The 16,269-nt window shown below is 48.0% G+C and overlaps 1 protein-coding gene across 8 annotated transcripts in view; it reads right to left on the bottom strand.

Moving 5' to 3' along the window:
* The window catches only part of MYH14 (myosin heavy chain 14), a 91,804-nt gene that overhangs the window by 18,575 nt on the left and 56,960 nt on the right, over positions 1-16,269 (bottom strand). For all 8 annotated transcript variants that reach the window (XM_045581646.1, XM_036437648.2, XM_036437647.2 and 5 more), the window contains 4 exons: positions 15,672-15,878; positions 12,386-12,523; positions 2,645-2,768; positions 1,881-2,052 (listed from right to left, as the gene is read on the bottom strand). In XM_045581646.1, coding sequence (XP_045437602.1) covers positions 1,881-2,052; positions 2,645-2,768; positions 12,386-12,523; positions 15,672-15,878 — 641 coding nt within the window. The remainder of the gene's footprint in view (positions 1-1,880; positions 2,053-2,644; positions 2,769-12,385; positions 12,524-15,671; positions 15,879-16,269) is intronic.

The following is a 16,269-nucleotide window of genomic DNA, read 5'->3' as shown; positions in this document are numbered from 1 at the left end:
GGAAACTGAGGCACGGGGCAGGGAAAGAAAGCATTTGCCCAGGTCACGCGGTCAATGCGTGGCAGAGCCGACCGCGCAGACCCACCTCCTGAGCCCTAAGGGACACAGCCTCTTGCACAGAGGAGCTGACTGGCGTGCCCGCGCAGGCCGGGCTGCGCAGATGGGTTTGCACCCCCCGCTGGGCCGCCATCTGCCTGGCTGGTGGCAGCCTCTCTGCACGGCAGGCCCGGGTCTGGGAGAGGACTGAACCCCCGGGGCCCCGGGTTGCTGCGGAAATGGCAACGAAAACGCCGGGAGTGCAAAAGGCGACCTGCTGTACAACCCCGGTTGCCAAGAACAGGAAAGTCTGCGCTGGCCGGTGTGGCTCAGTGGGTTGGGCATCGCCTGTGCACCGAATAGTGGCTGGCTGGATTCGATTGTGGGTCAGGGCACATGCCTGGGTCTCGGGTTCCGTCCCTGGTCAGGGTGTGTACTGGAGGCAACGGATCCATGTTTCTCTCTCACATCAATGTTCTCCCTCTCTGTCTTTCTCTCCCTCTTCCTTCTCTCCCTAAAAATAAATAATAATAATAATAATAATAATAATAATAATAATAATAAAAGAATAGGAAAGTCCTATGTGGACAGAAAGCGGGTTGGTGGTGCCAGGGGCTGGGGGAGGGGGAATGGGAGTGATGTGGGCACCGGGCCTCCTTTTAGGGGTGATGAAAACATTCTGGAGCCCTAGCCGGATGGCTCAGTGGATAGAGCGCCGGCCTGCGAACTGAAGGGTCCCAGGTTCGATTCCGGTCAAGGGCACATGCCCAGGTTGTGGGCTCGATCCCCAGTGAGGAGCTTGCAGGAGGCAGCCAATCAAGGATTCTCTCTCATCATTGATGTTTGTCTCTCTCTCTCCCTCTCCCTTCCTCTCTGAAATCAATAAAAATATATATTAAAAAAAAGAAAAATTCTGGAACTAGACAAGAGGCGGTGTTTGTACAACACCGTGAATGTGCCAGATGCCACTGAATTGTCCACTTTAAAATGGTTAATTTTGTTATGTGAATTTCATCTCAGTATTAAAGAAAACAAGACCACAGGAATAAAATAATGAGAAGTGGTAACAGACACACCAGCATTTACCGAGGGCCCAGGCTGTGCCAAGCATTCCATGAGCACCTTCTTATTTAATTCCACACTAACCCCCCATTTCACAGATGAGGAAACTGAGGCCACAGAGGTGATGTCACTTGGGCGAGGTCACATGCCAGGAATGGAGCCCAGTAGTCAGACTCCAGGTGTGTGTTCTTAACCACAGACACACACACACACACACACACACACACACACACACTGTGTACCAGCGATTCTAAGAAGCACATCTTCCCTAACATCAAGGCGTCTCAGTTTGCATGAAGCACAGTGGGTCAAAAGCATCTGCAAAACTCACGGCCCTCTCTGGCACACAGTAGCCACTCAATAATCGTAATGGCTGTCGTAATGACTGTGATTCCTAAGATGGCCAGGCCGCTTATCAAACCACTGACTCCGGGCTGCTCCGGTTGGGAGGTGAGGAGGGGAGAAGCAGCGTTTTCTCGCCTCTATTCTGACCCGGAACCATGCAAGTGACTAGACACCAGGCCTCGGTTCACTTCTCCCTTCAGCGGGTGGCGTGGACCTCCCCCGGGGCCTTTTACACCGGGGACACACACACACACACACACACACACACACACACACGGAGGGGCAGAGGGGCGTGGCGTGTGCACGCCGGTGAGTGGGTGAGTGGCTCTCCGGTGAGTGACCCTCCGCTGGGCTCTCACCGGGAGGATCTCACCGGCCGCTGTGCTCTGTGCTCGGTGCCCCGCCAAGCCCAGCCCTCCTCCCGCCTCCCCGGGCACCTGGCCAGGGCGGCCTGCAGCTCCTCCTCCTTGCGGCCCAGCTGGGCCCGCAGCTCCTCCACCCGCTGCTGCTGCTCCACCATCTGCTCCTGCAGCTCCGAGCTCTCGCCGTCCAGCCGCCGCTTCAGCTTCTCCAGCTCCTGGCGGCCCTTCTCCTCCTTCCGCAGGCGGTCTGGGGGCGGGAGGGGACCATGTACGAGGGCTCCACACCCGCACCCACAGCCACAGCCACAGCTCCCACGGAGACCCACAGGCCCACCCTCACTTGCCAGGTGTGAGGCTCAGCTCAGCACTTCCCTCTGTGCCTTCTCTTTCCAGCTTCCCCATCTTGGGGAGCGCCCCAGACCCTGAGCCAGACCCCAGACTCTGTCCCCCCCCTCCCCGGCCCCCAGCAAGGACAGTCCCTGCTCCTGCTCACTGCCCCTCTCTGCCCTGCCCTCTCCCCCATCTCCCCAGCCACCTCCTGCGCCTGATCCCTTTGGCTTCTGATTCCGAGTGCAGAGCAAGGGACAGAGACAAAAAAATGTCTGAAACAGTGGGTGGGAGAGAGAGAGAGAGAGAGAGAGAGAGAGAGAGAGAGAGAGGACAGACCCAGGACACCAAAGAGAATGGCCCTGAGCGAGACAGAACCTCAGAGTGAGGAGACACCCAGCCTGTCTCCAGTCTTCCTTCCTGCCCCCATTTAGCAGGTGCAACCACCGAGGCCCCGCAGCACGGCCGGCCGGCCTGAGGCTCCCGCTGCGGGAGGGCGGGCGGGTGCTCACCCTCCATGTCCGCAATCGTCGCCTCGTATTTCAGCCGCAGCTTATTGAGGCTCTTGACCTTCTCCTCCTCCTCAGCGGCCTGGGACGAGAACTCGGCCAGCCGCTCCTCCAGCAGCCTCCGCTCCTGAGGGCCAGAGGTGGGGCGTCGGCGTGTCTGCGGCCTCCACCCTGCCCTGCCCTCCTGCCCCAGCCCCGTCCCCCCTTCCAGTCTCTCACGCAGCGGTTCTCACCCTTCCTAATGCCGCGGCCCTTTAATTCAGCTCCTCATGCTGTGATGACCCCCAGCCATAACATTACTTTCATTGCTACTTCATAACTGTCATCTTATGAATCGTAATGTGAATATCTGTGTTTTCCGATGGTCTTAGGCGACCCTGCTAGTGGTTCTCACCCTGTGGGTTGCCACAGGTTGAGAACCGCTGCCGTAGAGCACATGTGTCAAACACAAGGCCCGCGGGCCAAATCCGTCCTGCCAGGCCTTGCAATGTGGCCCGCACCGCGCTGTCATCACTGCACTCCGCTGCGTTTCCATCACAATGACAGTTTATGACTGTTCAGTAAACCATTCGGCCTGCAACTTAGGCTGGATTTTAGATTTTGGCCCCTTCTCTGATTGAGTTCGACACCCCTACCGTAGAGCCTGAGACTGTCGGAAAACACAGAGGTCACCCTGACGGCCGGGGACAGACCACACCCCGCTCCCCGGTTTTCTGTTCTGATCTGACACAGCTTATAATCACGAGTAAGTCACAAAGTGCGGTCACATTGATTTCCTCTGGGGCCGCGGCCCCCATCCCCCTGAGAGGGCGCGATGGCTTTCCAGTTAGCTCCGTGCCGTCTCCCCCGTGCCCTGCGCAGCGCTGGCTGTGGCTGGTTAAAGACGGCGGCAGGCCGAGACCGGTGTGGCTCAGTGGACAGAGCGTCGGCTTGGGGACTGAGGGGTCCCGGGTTCGATTCCGGTCGGGGGCATGTACCTTGGTTGCGGGCACATCCCCAGTGGGGGGCTGCGGGAGGCAGCTGATTGATGATTCTCTCTCATCGATGTTTCTGGCTCTCTCTCTCTCTCCCTTCCTCTCTTTACAAAATCAATAAAATATATTTAAAAAAAAAAGGCGGCGGCAGATTATCCTCCGAGTGCCCATCGGGGATGGAGTCTAATTCCCCATCTCTTGAATCTGCGATGCCTTAAGCTCAGGGGTCTGCAATCCAGTGTGCAGCCCGGCGCCGCTCTTAGACCTACAGTTCCCCTGGGACACAGCCACCCCCACGCGATGATGGACAGCCTGCGGCTGCTCTCTCGCTACAATAATGGAATTACGTGGCTGTGCCCCGGCCGGGTGGGTAGCTCAGTTGGTTACAGTGTCGTCCTGGTACACCAAGGTGCTGGGTTTGAACCCCAGTCGGGGCACTGCCGGGAACCTGGAACCAGGAACCAGGAACAGGGAACCAAAACCTAGCATTGTCATTGGAGATAAAATGTAAAAAGAGCTATGCGACCTTGATGGCTCTAAATGGTCAGAGGCATTAACTCTTTGTATAGTTGAGATAGTGGTGCTTGAGGCAACTTTAATCTGTTAATCATATGTAAATGTAAGTTGATTTTCTGCTGTTAGAACTTCCTCCTTAAGAGATATCTTTGTTTCAGAATCTCAATAAAAGGAATGGTAAAAGGCCAAAGAGCGGTTAGTCTTCCCACTAGAGGTAGACTTCCCGCCTGGCCCCCATTTTCCCAAATTAACTCTTTTCCAGTCTCTCTCTTCATTTTAGTGTGCGGCCTTCTCCAGAAACCGGACCCTGAGTGGGCCCTGAACCACGCGGGTCGTGTTAAGGGATCCCACATCTGGCGCCTTCAACGCGGGACTTCTGGAGGAGAAGGTATTTTTCGCCTAGAGCGAAGAAGGAAAAATACACCGAGAAAAGGTGTGGAAAATTCACCGAGGAAAGGTGAGGGAAATTCACCAGAAAAAGGTGAGGGAAATTCACCGCACTCAAAAGCCCACGGCCAGCTGCAGAGTCGCGAACTGTAAGTAGGGTGGGAACGTCCTTTTTAACCAGGCTAATGGGGAAGAATTAGGTTATAAATTTAAAGTAAGTTTTATTATAAAATTTTGATTTGTAAACTTAAAGAATGTGGTTTCTTGTTCAAATTAAAATCTTAGTTTGTATTTGGAATTTAAAATCTGTAATAAGAAATGAGACTCCACTGCTGAAACCGCCTCTGGTGCGGAGAAATTCAAAGGTGGCAGGAGGGGGCAAAGCTATCTGCTCTCCTGCAATGAGATTACTTAAAGTTTTCTTTAAAAATTATAAAAGAATTCGCAGGGAAATGCTGATCTTGGCCAAATTGGGTGCTAGTTATTACTTCAGAAAGCAAAAAAGAAAGAAAAAATTTAAGACCTGTCTTTATTAAGCATGAAAAAATGTGTGGCCAGATCTGTTGAAACTTCTCCCAAAGTAAGCTTGATGTGGGGGAAGGGAGAGACCAGGCAATCCTATAAGGAAGACCACTCTCCCAGTAAGCTAAGGAATGTGGTAACTTGCATTTGAATGGCTACAAACTTCCTCCAAATTCCTGTGGCAAAATTTTTGTGGAAGTTTGCTTAATTATAAAAATAAAAAAGTAAAGTTTAAATTTGCCTCATAAAAAATCTAGAGGACAGAATGGAAGCTCTTAATTGATTATGTCTTGTATTTTTCTTAGAAATGTAAAGTGTCATTAATCTAGGACATGCAATATATATTTGATTTTGCCAGCTTTAAAAGTTCAAAGTGCAAATTAAATTGGGAGAAATTATATAGTTGTGGTAATTAAAATATCTAAAGTATAACTTGTTTTTGAGAAAATAAAAAGTGTGTTTTCTCTAATAATTAGGAATTAAAAATAAGTTGATTATTGGTCTAATTAAAAAAAAAAAAGAGGATTAATTCTGTGATCTCAACCAAATATTTTTTATGCAAAAACTAGTCTAAATTTAATTGATATCTTAAGATAATAATAAAAGGTATTAAAATATTTAAATCACATATGGATATAGATATTTGTTTGATGGTTTTTTCCATGTTAAAATTTCAAGGCCTTAACAGAGATGATTCTTGGAAAGCTCCAAGGGCCCGGAGAAATACAAGAAATTTATTCTCTTCTTAAATGATTTAAAACAGATTTAATAAGGAGTTTATCAAATAAAAATTAATAAATATAAATATTTTAGAAGGTTTACAAGCATGTATTGTTACTGGCAAAGGAAAGAAGCTCGTAACTCAAATAGGATATCAACCTTTTTAGGAGTGGTCACTGCTCAGTCTCCTCACCCTCATGCTGATCCTATACAGTGGAAAGATGATAGACCTGTATGGGTGGATCAGTGGCCATTAACCAAGGAGAAATTAAGTAAAATTCAGGAATTAATACAAGAACAAATAGAGGCTGGCCACATAGAACCTTCCAATAGTCCCTGGAATACGCCTATATTTACAATCCCTAAAAAGGCAACAGGAAAATGGCGATTGTTACATGATCTTAGAGCTGTTAATGCTACTATGCATACCATGGGAGCCTTACAACCTGGACTTCCAGCGCCTTCACAAATCCCTTTAAATTGGTCCCTCATAGTAGTAGATCTTAAGGATTGTTTTTTCACAATTCCCTTGGCACCTCAAGATAAAAAGAGATTTGCATTTTCAGTGCCATCTATTAATAATATAGAGACTATGAAAAGATATCAATGGAAGGTTTTACCTCAAGGAATGGCCAATAGCCCTACTTTGTGTCAAAAATATGTGGCTCAAGCTGTTCAGCCTTTAAGAGACAAATATTCCCAGTGTTACATTATTCATTACATGGATGACTTGCTCTTAGCAAGCCCACAGGAGGAACAGACCTTGGCCATGTTCTCCCAGTTAGAAGAGGAGCTCCCTAAATGGGGCTTAAGAATCGCTCCAGAGAAGGTACAAAAAGAAGTGCCTTTCCAATATCTGGGAACCATAATTGAAAACCAAAGCATTAGGCCTCAGAAGGTGGAGATAAGAAAAGATTGTCTTAAAACTTTAAATGACTTTCAGAAATTATTAGGAGACATTAACTGGTTAAGACCTTATCTGAAGATATCTACAGGAGAAATGACAAATTTATTTAGTTTACTCAGAGGTGATTCTAATCTTTCTTCTCCCCGAACTTTAACTGATGAAGCTAGGAATGAATTGCTAAGGGTTGAGCAGGCAATTTCCTCAGCTCAAGTAGCACGGGTACAGCCCGAATTGCCTTTATTGGGACAAATTAACCCCACTGCAAATAGTCCCACTGGAGTCATCTTTCAAAATAAAAATTCTCCTGCCATTATTGAATGGGTCCACCTAGGACATCAATCCTCTAAAACTGCAGTTACATATGTAGAATTATTGTCCCAATTATTATTTCAAATTAGGAAATGTTGTAAACAGTTTAGAGGAGATGAGCCCCAGTGTATCTACCTCCCCCTCTCTGGGAAGCAATTAGAAATGTTATTTCAGACTGATATAAATTGGCAAATTGGGTTAAGTGGATATTCAGGGGAACTTAGTTGTCATCTATTAAAAGATAAATTATTACAATTTTTATATAATACCTCCATCATTATACCAAAAAATACTAGGCAGGAACCTATTCCTGGAGCTTTAACTGTTTTTACTGATGGATCATCAAATGGGAAAGCTGCCTATCATACAATAGATTCAGACCGAGTCATACTGACCAGTCATACTTCTGTACAAAGAATTGAACTAGAAGCTATTAAGGCTGCATTGCAGGATTTCCAAGAACCTCTTAATATTGTCTCTGATTCCTTTTATGCTGCAAACTTAGTGAATAGAATTGAAACTGCCAGATTGAAATGGCTTAGTAACCAAAGTTTATTTTTACTATTCAAACAAGTTCAGCAGATTGTACAACAGAGACAATATCCTTTTTATATCACTCATATCAGGGCTCATAGTGTCTTACCTGGTCCTTTAACAAAAGGAAATGCACAGGCTGATCAACTGGTTGCTTTATTGAAAGAAGCTTTAGAATCTCATCAACTTTTACATCAGCCTGCCAAAATGTTGTCTAAACAATTCTCAATCACTCGACAACAGGCAAAACAGATTATTAAGGAGTGTCCAACTTGCATGTTACATCTACCTCAAGGACCTAACACAGGAGTCAACCCCAGAGGTTTGCTAAAAGACCATATCTGGCAAATGGATGTAACACATTATAATTCCTTTGGACGCCTTGGGGCATTACATGTCTCCGTAGATACCTTTTCAAAAGTCCTATGGGCTACTGCAGCTACAGGAGAAACGGCAAAACAGGTTATTAATCATTGCCTAGCTGCTTTTGCCGTCATGGGAATTCCAAAAATTATTAAAACTGATAATGGGCCTGCTTACACAAGCTGTCAATTCCAGGAATTTTGTAAAAGGTGGAAAATTCAGCATATTACAGGAATACCATATAATTCCCAAGGACAGGCCATTATTGAACGACAGCATCAGCGGCTAAAATCCCAACTTGAAAAACAAAAAGGTGGGATGATGGAGAAATCACCTGCAGGTAGGCTGCACCAAGCCTTAATTACTTTAAACTTTTTCACTTGTGATGATGAAGGAAGGACGCCTATGGAAATACATTGGCATCAGAGTAAAACAAAAGAAAATGGTCTAGTTAAATGGAAGGATCCCGAATCTGGTTTATGGAAGGGACCTGATCCATTGTTAACGTTTGGCAGAGGGTATGCTTGTATATTCCCAGAAAATTTTTCCAAACCAGTGTGGATTCCTGCTAGAAATATTAAACTGCAACAGGGATCCAGGAGAGAAACTAGCCAGACTAATAAGGACCTTGCGTCTGGAGCCACACCATGCAGCTGCAGACAATCAACTACTCCAGCTACAGAGGGCAGTGACTCCAAGCAGTCCACTGAAGATGAGCAGGAGGACGAGCCGGACAGCAAACAGCCCGGAGAACACCTGGGGCATGGTAAAGAAGACGGTATAGATGCCTGACCCCTGAGAATGTCTTTCTTGCCATGTTAGCGGTAATCATCTGTACAGTAATATTACCTGGGACAAATGTGGAAGTGTTTAGGACTTATGTTCCTGATCCTTCATGGGTAAAAGCCCTTATGTGGGCTGATCCCTTGCCAATGTAGTCACCAATAATACTAAGCACGTTGGTCATCCAGGAAGAAAATGGGTGGGGCAAGGAAGTATAATTACACAGGTGTTGCCACCCAGCTTCTCTTTTTGTATGACACAAAATCAAACCAATGCTCCTTTGTGTGTAAAATTAAAGAGAGGTTTCTGGCTTGCACCAAAGTAGAGGAATATCAGTACTTGCTCCTGGGAGAGGTGCAGAGAATGTAACTAAGACCTTGTCTATACAAAAAGAAATTGACAGCCAGTTTGAATTTGAATTGCCATTGGCTTCGAGCAAAGAATATCCTTGCATGGTATTATTCTACAATGTCATTTATAATTTTTGATATTTTACAACAGCATATTGTACAATTATTCCAAACAAAATTAAAAATCTAATTTTTGAATGTTTGGCAGCAATTTAAAAGGACATGAAAAGATTTAATCCCTTCCACTGTGTGGAAAGCCTCACTGGGAAGGCACTTGAGGATTCTATATTGGCCTTTCTTGCCTTATTTGCAAGGAGGGACCCTCTTGTCACAATCCAGTCGCCCACAGCTGTTGCTTGAGTTTTTCAGTTCATGCTGAGGTTAAAGCCTCGTGGTGGCTGGTACCATGGATCCGTCTCTCGCACAATGGCGTGAGCTGGGACCTCCCTGGAGAAGAAACCTGGGTTCCCCAAGATATGTGATCAATGCCGGGGCCCCGCCAGCAGGTGAGGGGATCCCAAGGCAGGTACTGGGCATGGAGGCCATAAGGGCATAGGCTACCAAGGAGACAGAATTGAACCTCACATCACCCTGCTTGGCCCCGGAGGATGGCTGGTTAGCCAATGACGGGTAAGATTCCTCAAGGGAGGGACAACCTAAGACAGGCACAGCCGCAGAGGGCCATCAGGAGAGGACTTGGGGGCCAACAGAGGTGGGGCACAGATCCTCACCCCCCCAACGCTGAACACTTGCCCTTTTGAGGGATGTCTCCTGCCCCATGGCTGCTTCACGCTTCCCATACCCAGCTCAGATTGGAACCCAGGCAACAAACAGATTTGGTCCAGCTCAGATTGAGACCCAGCTACAAACAAGAGACTTGGCACAGCTCATATTGAGACCCAAGCAACAGAGAAGTGGCTGATGGCGACTGTCCTACATCTAAATCCAGCCTAAATCTATGAGTGCTCAGGGCTTCCTCAAGGATGCATATAATCTTTTCCATTAATATTTACAGAGTAATTACTAAAATTGTTGTTACAGTAAAATAGTCAAGTTTTCAGATTAATTTAAATTGGTTAAATGAAATGAGTTAATATTCAAGAAAATTTAATTGTACAACAGGCTGTTCCTAAAGTATTAACCAAAATTTCTATTGGTAGTCCATTTCATGGTAAAATTGTTTAACATACAATAAACCCTAAAGCAGTCATAGTTTTTGTACAAAGAATTAAAATTTAAAAGTTATCAAAACAGCATTATAAAAATTTTTTCAAAAGCCTCCTAACAATTAAATAGAAAAAAGGGGGATAGTGGAAAATACCATGTAAGAAAAAATGTCCTGTAAGTAAATTACATCTAGAAAAATTTTTCTTCTTTTGAAAACCAATTTTCATTTGTAATGATAACAGTAAGACAGCCATGAAAAATACACATAGTATCAAAATAAGTCAAAGAAAAATTGTTTGGGCAAAAAATTAAAAGGATCCCAAGTAAAATTTATAGAAAAGATTCCTTTATTAATTTTGGTCGAGATATGTTTGTATATTTTCAGAAAACTCCAAGACCATGTGGATTCCTGCAACAGAGTAATTAGCAGGAATGCTCCAGCCATGAAGACAGGAGGAGAAACAGTCCAGACATGGAAGATGCTGACTACACCTTGCCATGCCAGCAGTCAGCAGCTGTGTGTCCTGCAGGATGTCCAGGACCAAACTAGAGACGATCAGACCTGTATCACCACCATTTGTCCACCATGCAGATACCATTGGTGACATGTACACGTGAAGAACTTTTGGACTCAAAACTTTTAGACATTGAAACTTAGACTTAGAACTCTTGAACTTTGAAATTGGGACTCATAAACATTTTTTGTTCTTATATGTTTTATTCCTGGTACATAAATGCAAGATTTTTTTAAAGGAAGGAATTGGGGGGAGATGCCGGGAACCTGGAACCAGGAACCAGGAACAGGGAACCAAAACCTAGCATTGTCATTGGAGATAAAATGTAAAAAGAGCTATGCGACCTTGATGGCTCTAAATGGTCAGAGGCATTAACTCTTTGTATAGTTGAGATAGTGGTGCTTGAGGCAACTTTAATCTGTTAATCATATGTAAATGTAAGTTGATTTTCTGCTGTTAGAACTTCCTCCTTAAGAGATATCTTTGTTTCAGAATCTCAATAAAAGGAATGGTAAAAGGCCAAAGAGCGGTTAGTCTTCCCACTAGAGGTAGACTTCCCGCCTGGCCCCCATTTTCCCAAATTAACTCTTTTCCAGTCTCTCTCTTCATTTTAGTGTGCGGCCTTCTCCAGAAACCGGACCCTGAGTGGGCCCTGAACCACGCGGGTCGTGTTAAGGGATCCCACAGGGCACATACAGGAATCAACCAATGGATGCACAAGTAAGTAGCACAACAAATCAATGTGTGTGTGTGTGTCTCTCTCTCTCAAATCAATAAAGCCTATCTAATAAAGAGAGAATATGCAAATTGACCATAACACTGAGACAAAGATGGCAGCACCCACAGCCAATAAGGAGGGACTATGCAAATTGACACATCTGGCCAGAGCAAAGGCGGTGCTGGCAGCCAGGGAAGGAAGGCCTATTCTTGCATGAATCTTTGTGCATCAGGCCTCTAATTTGTAAATAAAATAAAAAAGAATTGGCTGGGCTGGCGTGGCTCAGGGGTTGAGTATTGACCTGTGAACGAGGAGGTCACAGTTCGATTCCCAGTCAGGGCACAGGCCCGGGTTGCAGGCTTGGTCCCCAGTGCGGGGTGTGCAGGAAGCAGTGGATCAGTGATTCTCTCTCATTGGCATTTCTCTCTCTCCTTCTCCCTTCTCTCTGAAGTCAATAAAAAAAAACATTTTTATAAAATGAATAACTGAGTGGTTGTGGCAGAAGCAGAATGGCCCACCGATGTCCATGATCTGGAAACGTCCGCCCACACCTGAGCGACAGAATTCACTGGAAGGGAGACCACTGCCTCTGTTTCCCTCTCCTGGAGCCCGAGCTGCTGTGTCAGACACTCAGGCTCTGCCGAGGGGGGCCAGAGGCCACACAGGAGCACGGAGACACCAGCCAGCCAGCCAGCCCCCCTGGGACGGTCACCGCCTGCGAGGACCCTGTGCAGCCGACCCCCAGGACGATGGGCCGCCATGCAATGGCGGTGTGGCTTTGGGGTGCCTGGTGATACAGCGACAGGGGATGACACAGCCGTAGCTCAGTCATGGCTGCTTGGGTGACCGTGTGACCAAGGGCAGACGAGGAGAGAGAAAGGGCTCAAGGAAACTCAGCCCAGACGGAGAGTGACGAAGGCGCTGGAGGCAGGGGCAGAGAGGGGCCCAGCCCCCACCCCCGGGGGCTCCAGCCACCCACCTTGCTCAGCTTGGCGTTCTGGTCCTCCAGGAGCAGCAGGTCCTCCTCAAATTTCTTCAGCTTCGCCTCCGTCGTCACCTTCTCCAGCTGCAGCTTCTGCCGGGCCCCCTCCTCCGCCTCCAGGTGGGTCTCCAGCTCCTGGGGGGGAGGGGCGGTGAGGACCGAGGGGCCGGGGGCTGGTGATGGGGAGGGCGGAGAGGGGGCGGTCCTTGGACCCCAGGCAGGTGGCTCAGACAGGTCCCCACTCTGCACGAGGCTGGGAGGGATAAAACCCTTCCTGGTCTGTTTCCTTCATCAGCTCGACAAGCATTTGCCGAGTGCCCAGTGCCGCGGTCGGCAAACTGCGGCTCGCGAGCCAGAGGCGGCGCTTTGGCCCCTTGAGTGTGGCTCTTCCACAAAATACCACGGCCTGGGCGAGTCTATGTTGAAGAAGTGGCGTTAGAAGGAGTTTAAGTTTAAACAATGTGGCTCTCCAAAGAAATTTCAATAGTTATCCTGTTGATATTTGGCTCTGCGGACTAATGAGTTTGCCGACCTCTGGCCCCGTGTGTGCCACGCACTGTTCTAGGCACCGAGGACAGATGGAAGCCTTAGTCCTTGCCCTGGCCGGGTGGCTCAGCTGGTTGGAGCATCACCCCATGCACCAAAAGGTTGTGGGTTCGATTCCCGGTTGAAGAGGGTCCAGAAGGCAACTGACCTATGTCCCTCTATTGCTTTTGCTCTCGCCTTTACTCTCTCTACAAAAACATTTGGCCCCGAAGAAAGAAGTCTCTGTTCTAACTCTTGGCTTCACACCTAAAAACTTCCTGTCTTCCCTGACTGTTCCTTACTTCTGTACAGTCCCAAACATTCTCTCAAGGTCCAGGAGTAAACATTGATTATACATAGCTAAATAAAGAAAAACTTCTCAATTGAATACCGTATTTTTCAGACCATAAGACGCACTTTTCCCCACCCAGAAGTGGGGGGGAAAAGTCCCTGCATTTTATGGTCCAAATATAGCCTACATATATACTTTAAAAAAAAAGTTTTTTTACTTGCCCGGCTCTGTGTGGTCTCTGTGTGCTTGCCCGGCTCTAAAATGGTTCTAAATGCTGCTGTTTACTTTACAGGGTTGATTACATGTGTTTATGACTGTGATGTTGGGTTTTAATGCACATAAAATATTTTAGGACACTATTTGTTTCAGAATCTTTTTTTCTTCATTTCCCTTCTCTAAAAACTGGTGCGTCTTATGGTCCGGAGCATCTTATGGTCCGAAAAATACGGTAATAATAAAAAAGATTTTGACCCAGGCCAGTGTTGCTCAGTGGTAGATCATCAGCCCATGGACCGGAGGGTCGAGGGTCAAGGGTTCGATTCCCAGCCAAGAGTGGGTACCTGGGTTGTGGATTCATTCCCCAGACCCCAGGTTGGGGCACGTGCTGGAGCCAACCAATCGATGTGTCTCTCTCACATAAATGTTTCTCTGTGTGTCTCTCCTCCTCCCTTCCACTCTCTCTAAAAAAAACCGATGAGAAAATTATCCTAGGGTGAGAATTAACAAAACAAAACAAAACAAAAACCATCTTTGTCCTGCCCTAATTGGTTTGGCTCAGTGGATAGAGCGTCGGCTTGCCGACTGATGGGTCCCGGTTTGATTCCCGTCAAGGGCATGTACCTTGGTTGCGGGCACATCCCCAGTAGGGGGCGTGCAAGAGGCAGCTGATCAATGATTCTCATCAATGTTTCTAACTATCCCTCTCCCTTCCTCTCTGTAAGAAATTAATAAAATATGTTTTAAAAAACCCTTGTGGAAAATGCATCCTTGTGTGTGAAGATTTTGATCAATAAATAATAAATAAACATATCATGTTGATGGACACCATCCCCTATGGCGGTGACTGACACACGTGGAGACCTTGGTGTGACACCAGAAACTACGATGCAATATTATGAGCTGCCCTGACACCTGGTAAAATTGGGGGGACCTTCAGTGGCCCAACCTCCTGCCCGCTCTGCTCCTGCGATCAGGGACTTTCTGTTTCACAGGGCCAGGCACAGGCCTGCGGATCCCCGCGGAGTGGGTCTCCGGCGCCTGCCAGGTGGAATTAGTCAAACAAACCAGTCGCTGCTTCCTGCAGGAACCGGGCCACCTCGCCTGCCTCCCACAGCGATGGCTCATTCACGCTTCCAGAGTGCGCCCCCTCGTGGCTCTCTGTGGCATGGCCTCTGCTCGCTCAGCTGTGAGCATTCTGCGCTAATAAACCGCCGTATGCCTCACCTGGTAGGCCATCTCGGTGACCAAAGGGCAGGATCCGCCCTCACCAGGTAAAGAGGAGGCAATTTAAACACTCCGGCCCTAGCAGGTTTGGCTCAGAAAGAGTGTCAGCCTGCGGACTGAAGGGTCCAGGGTTTGATGCTGGATAAGGGCACGTGCCTGGGTTCCGGGCTCACTCCCCAGCAGGGGGTGTGCAAGAGGCAGCTGATCAATGATTATCTCTCATCACTGATGTCTCTCTCTCTACCTCTCCCTTCCTCTCTGAAATCAATAAAAATATATTAAAAAACAAAAAACACTCCAGAGTTTGCCCCACCCTCATGGCTCAGTGGTTAAGTGTTGACCAAAGACCAGGATGTCACCATTCCCTGCCTGTGTGCTTGATTCCCAGTGGGGGGCCTGCCGGAGACAGCTAATCAATGATTCTCCCTCTCCCTTTGAAAATCAATTGAAAAATAAAACCCGCAAAAATATATTTTAAAAGCAAACCCGAGCTCTTAGCGTGGCCAGTGTGAACGAGCAACAGAATCTCCCTTTTCGTTTCATTGTATTTATTTTAAATTTAAAGTCAGACACCCAATCAATCCCTGGAAAACTTTTAAGTACGTTTGGAACAACGTGGGTATGTAAATCGACTTTTTCAACGGGAGAAATATGAGATATAAATGCAGATGGAAACTTGGCATCTGCATTGAGACGTGCCTTAAATGTAAAATACTCGCTGGGCTTTGCAGGCCCACCACGGGAGGGCGCCTGCCTGCGAATGCAGTGGCACTGAGGCCAAGTACCGACGCTCTGACTTCAGCACCTGGATCCAGCCATGCCTGAAGCTTATCCCTTCTGGAGCCTCCCAATATTTAAACCAAAAAAGAGTTCTTTCTGCTTGATCCACTTTGAGTTTTTTTTCTGCATATTTATGGCCAATAGACACACTGTTTGCAAAAGCAAAGGGAGGCAGGGTGGACAGACGGAGGGGAGAGCAGGAGGGGGGAGGGGGAGGGGGCCTGTGGGGCCGGGGGGCCGGACCTGTATGTGTTGCTGCAGTCTCTTCTTTTCATGCTGCAGCTGCCGGCTGCACTCCTCCTCCTCCCCCACGCGGGCCTCCAGCTCCGACACCACCAGCTCCAGCTCCTGCTTGCGGGCCGCCAGCCGCCCCCGGGTCTCCTCGGCCTCAGCGCACAGCTCTGCCTCCGCTCGGAGCTGCTCTGCCAGGCGGGTGCGCTCCTCTTCCACCTGGGGGGTGGGGTGGGAGGTCAGAGGTCAGCAGGCAGCGCCCCCAGGACGGCCCTCAGTGGAGCACCAGGTTCCTCCTGCTCCTGATTTGTTCTTTGAGGTACAGCCCCCAATCCCATTCCTCCCCCAGGCCCCTCATCTCAGGATGACCCCAGGGCCTCCAGCCCTGTCCCTCCCGCCCCTGGCTCCCTCTCTATCCCTGTCGCCCCAACACACTCAGGCCTCATCCTCTCCCAATGGACATTCTCCCCAGCCTCTTCCCCGGCCTCCCCGCCTCCAGTCCACCCTGGAGACAGCCCCAGGAAAGCCTTTCTACAGTCTCACATTGCATTTCACACTCCTACGCCCAGCGACTTAGCCACGGGAAGTCATGCAGCAAAAGCAAACGGAC

This window comes from Pipistrellus kuhlii, unplaced genomic scaffold, assembly GCF_014108245.1.
Source record: "Pipistrellus kuhlii isolate mPipKuh1 unplaced genomic scaffold, mPipKuh1.p scaffold_m20_p_147, whole genome shotgun sequence".
Lineage (NCBI taxonomy): Eukaryota > Metazoa > Chordata > Mammalia > Chiroptera > Vespertilionidae > Pipistrellus > Pipistrellus kuhlii.
This window is presented reverse-complemented; position numbering and strand designations above follow the sequence as displayed.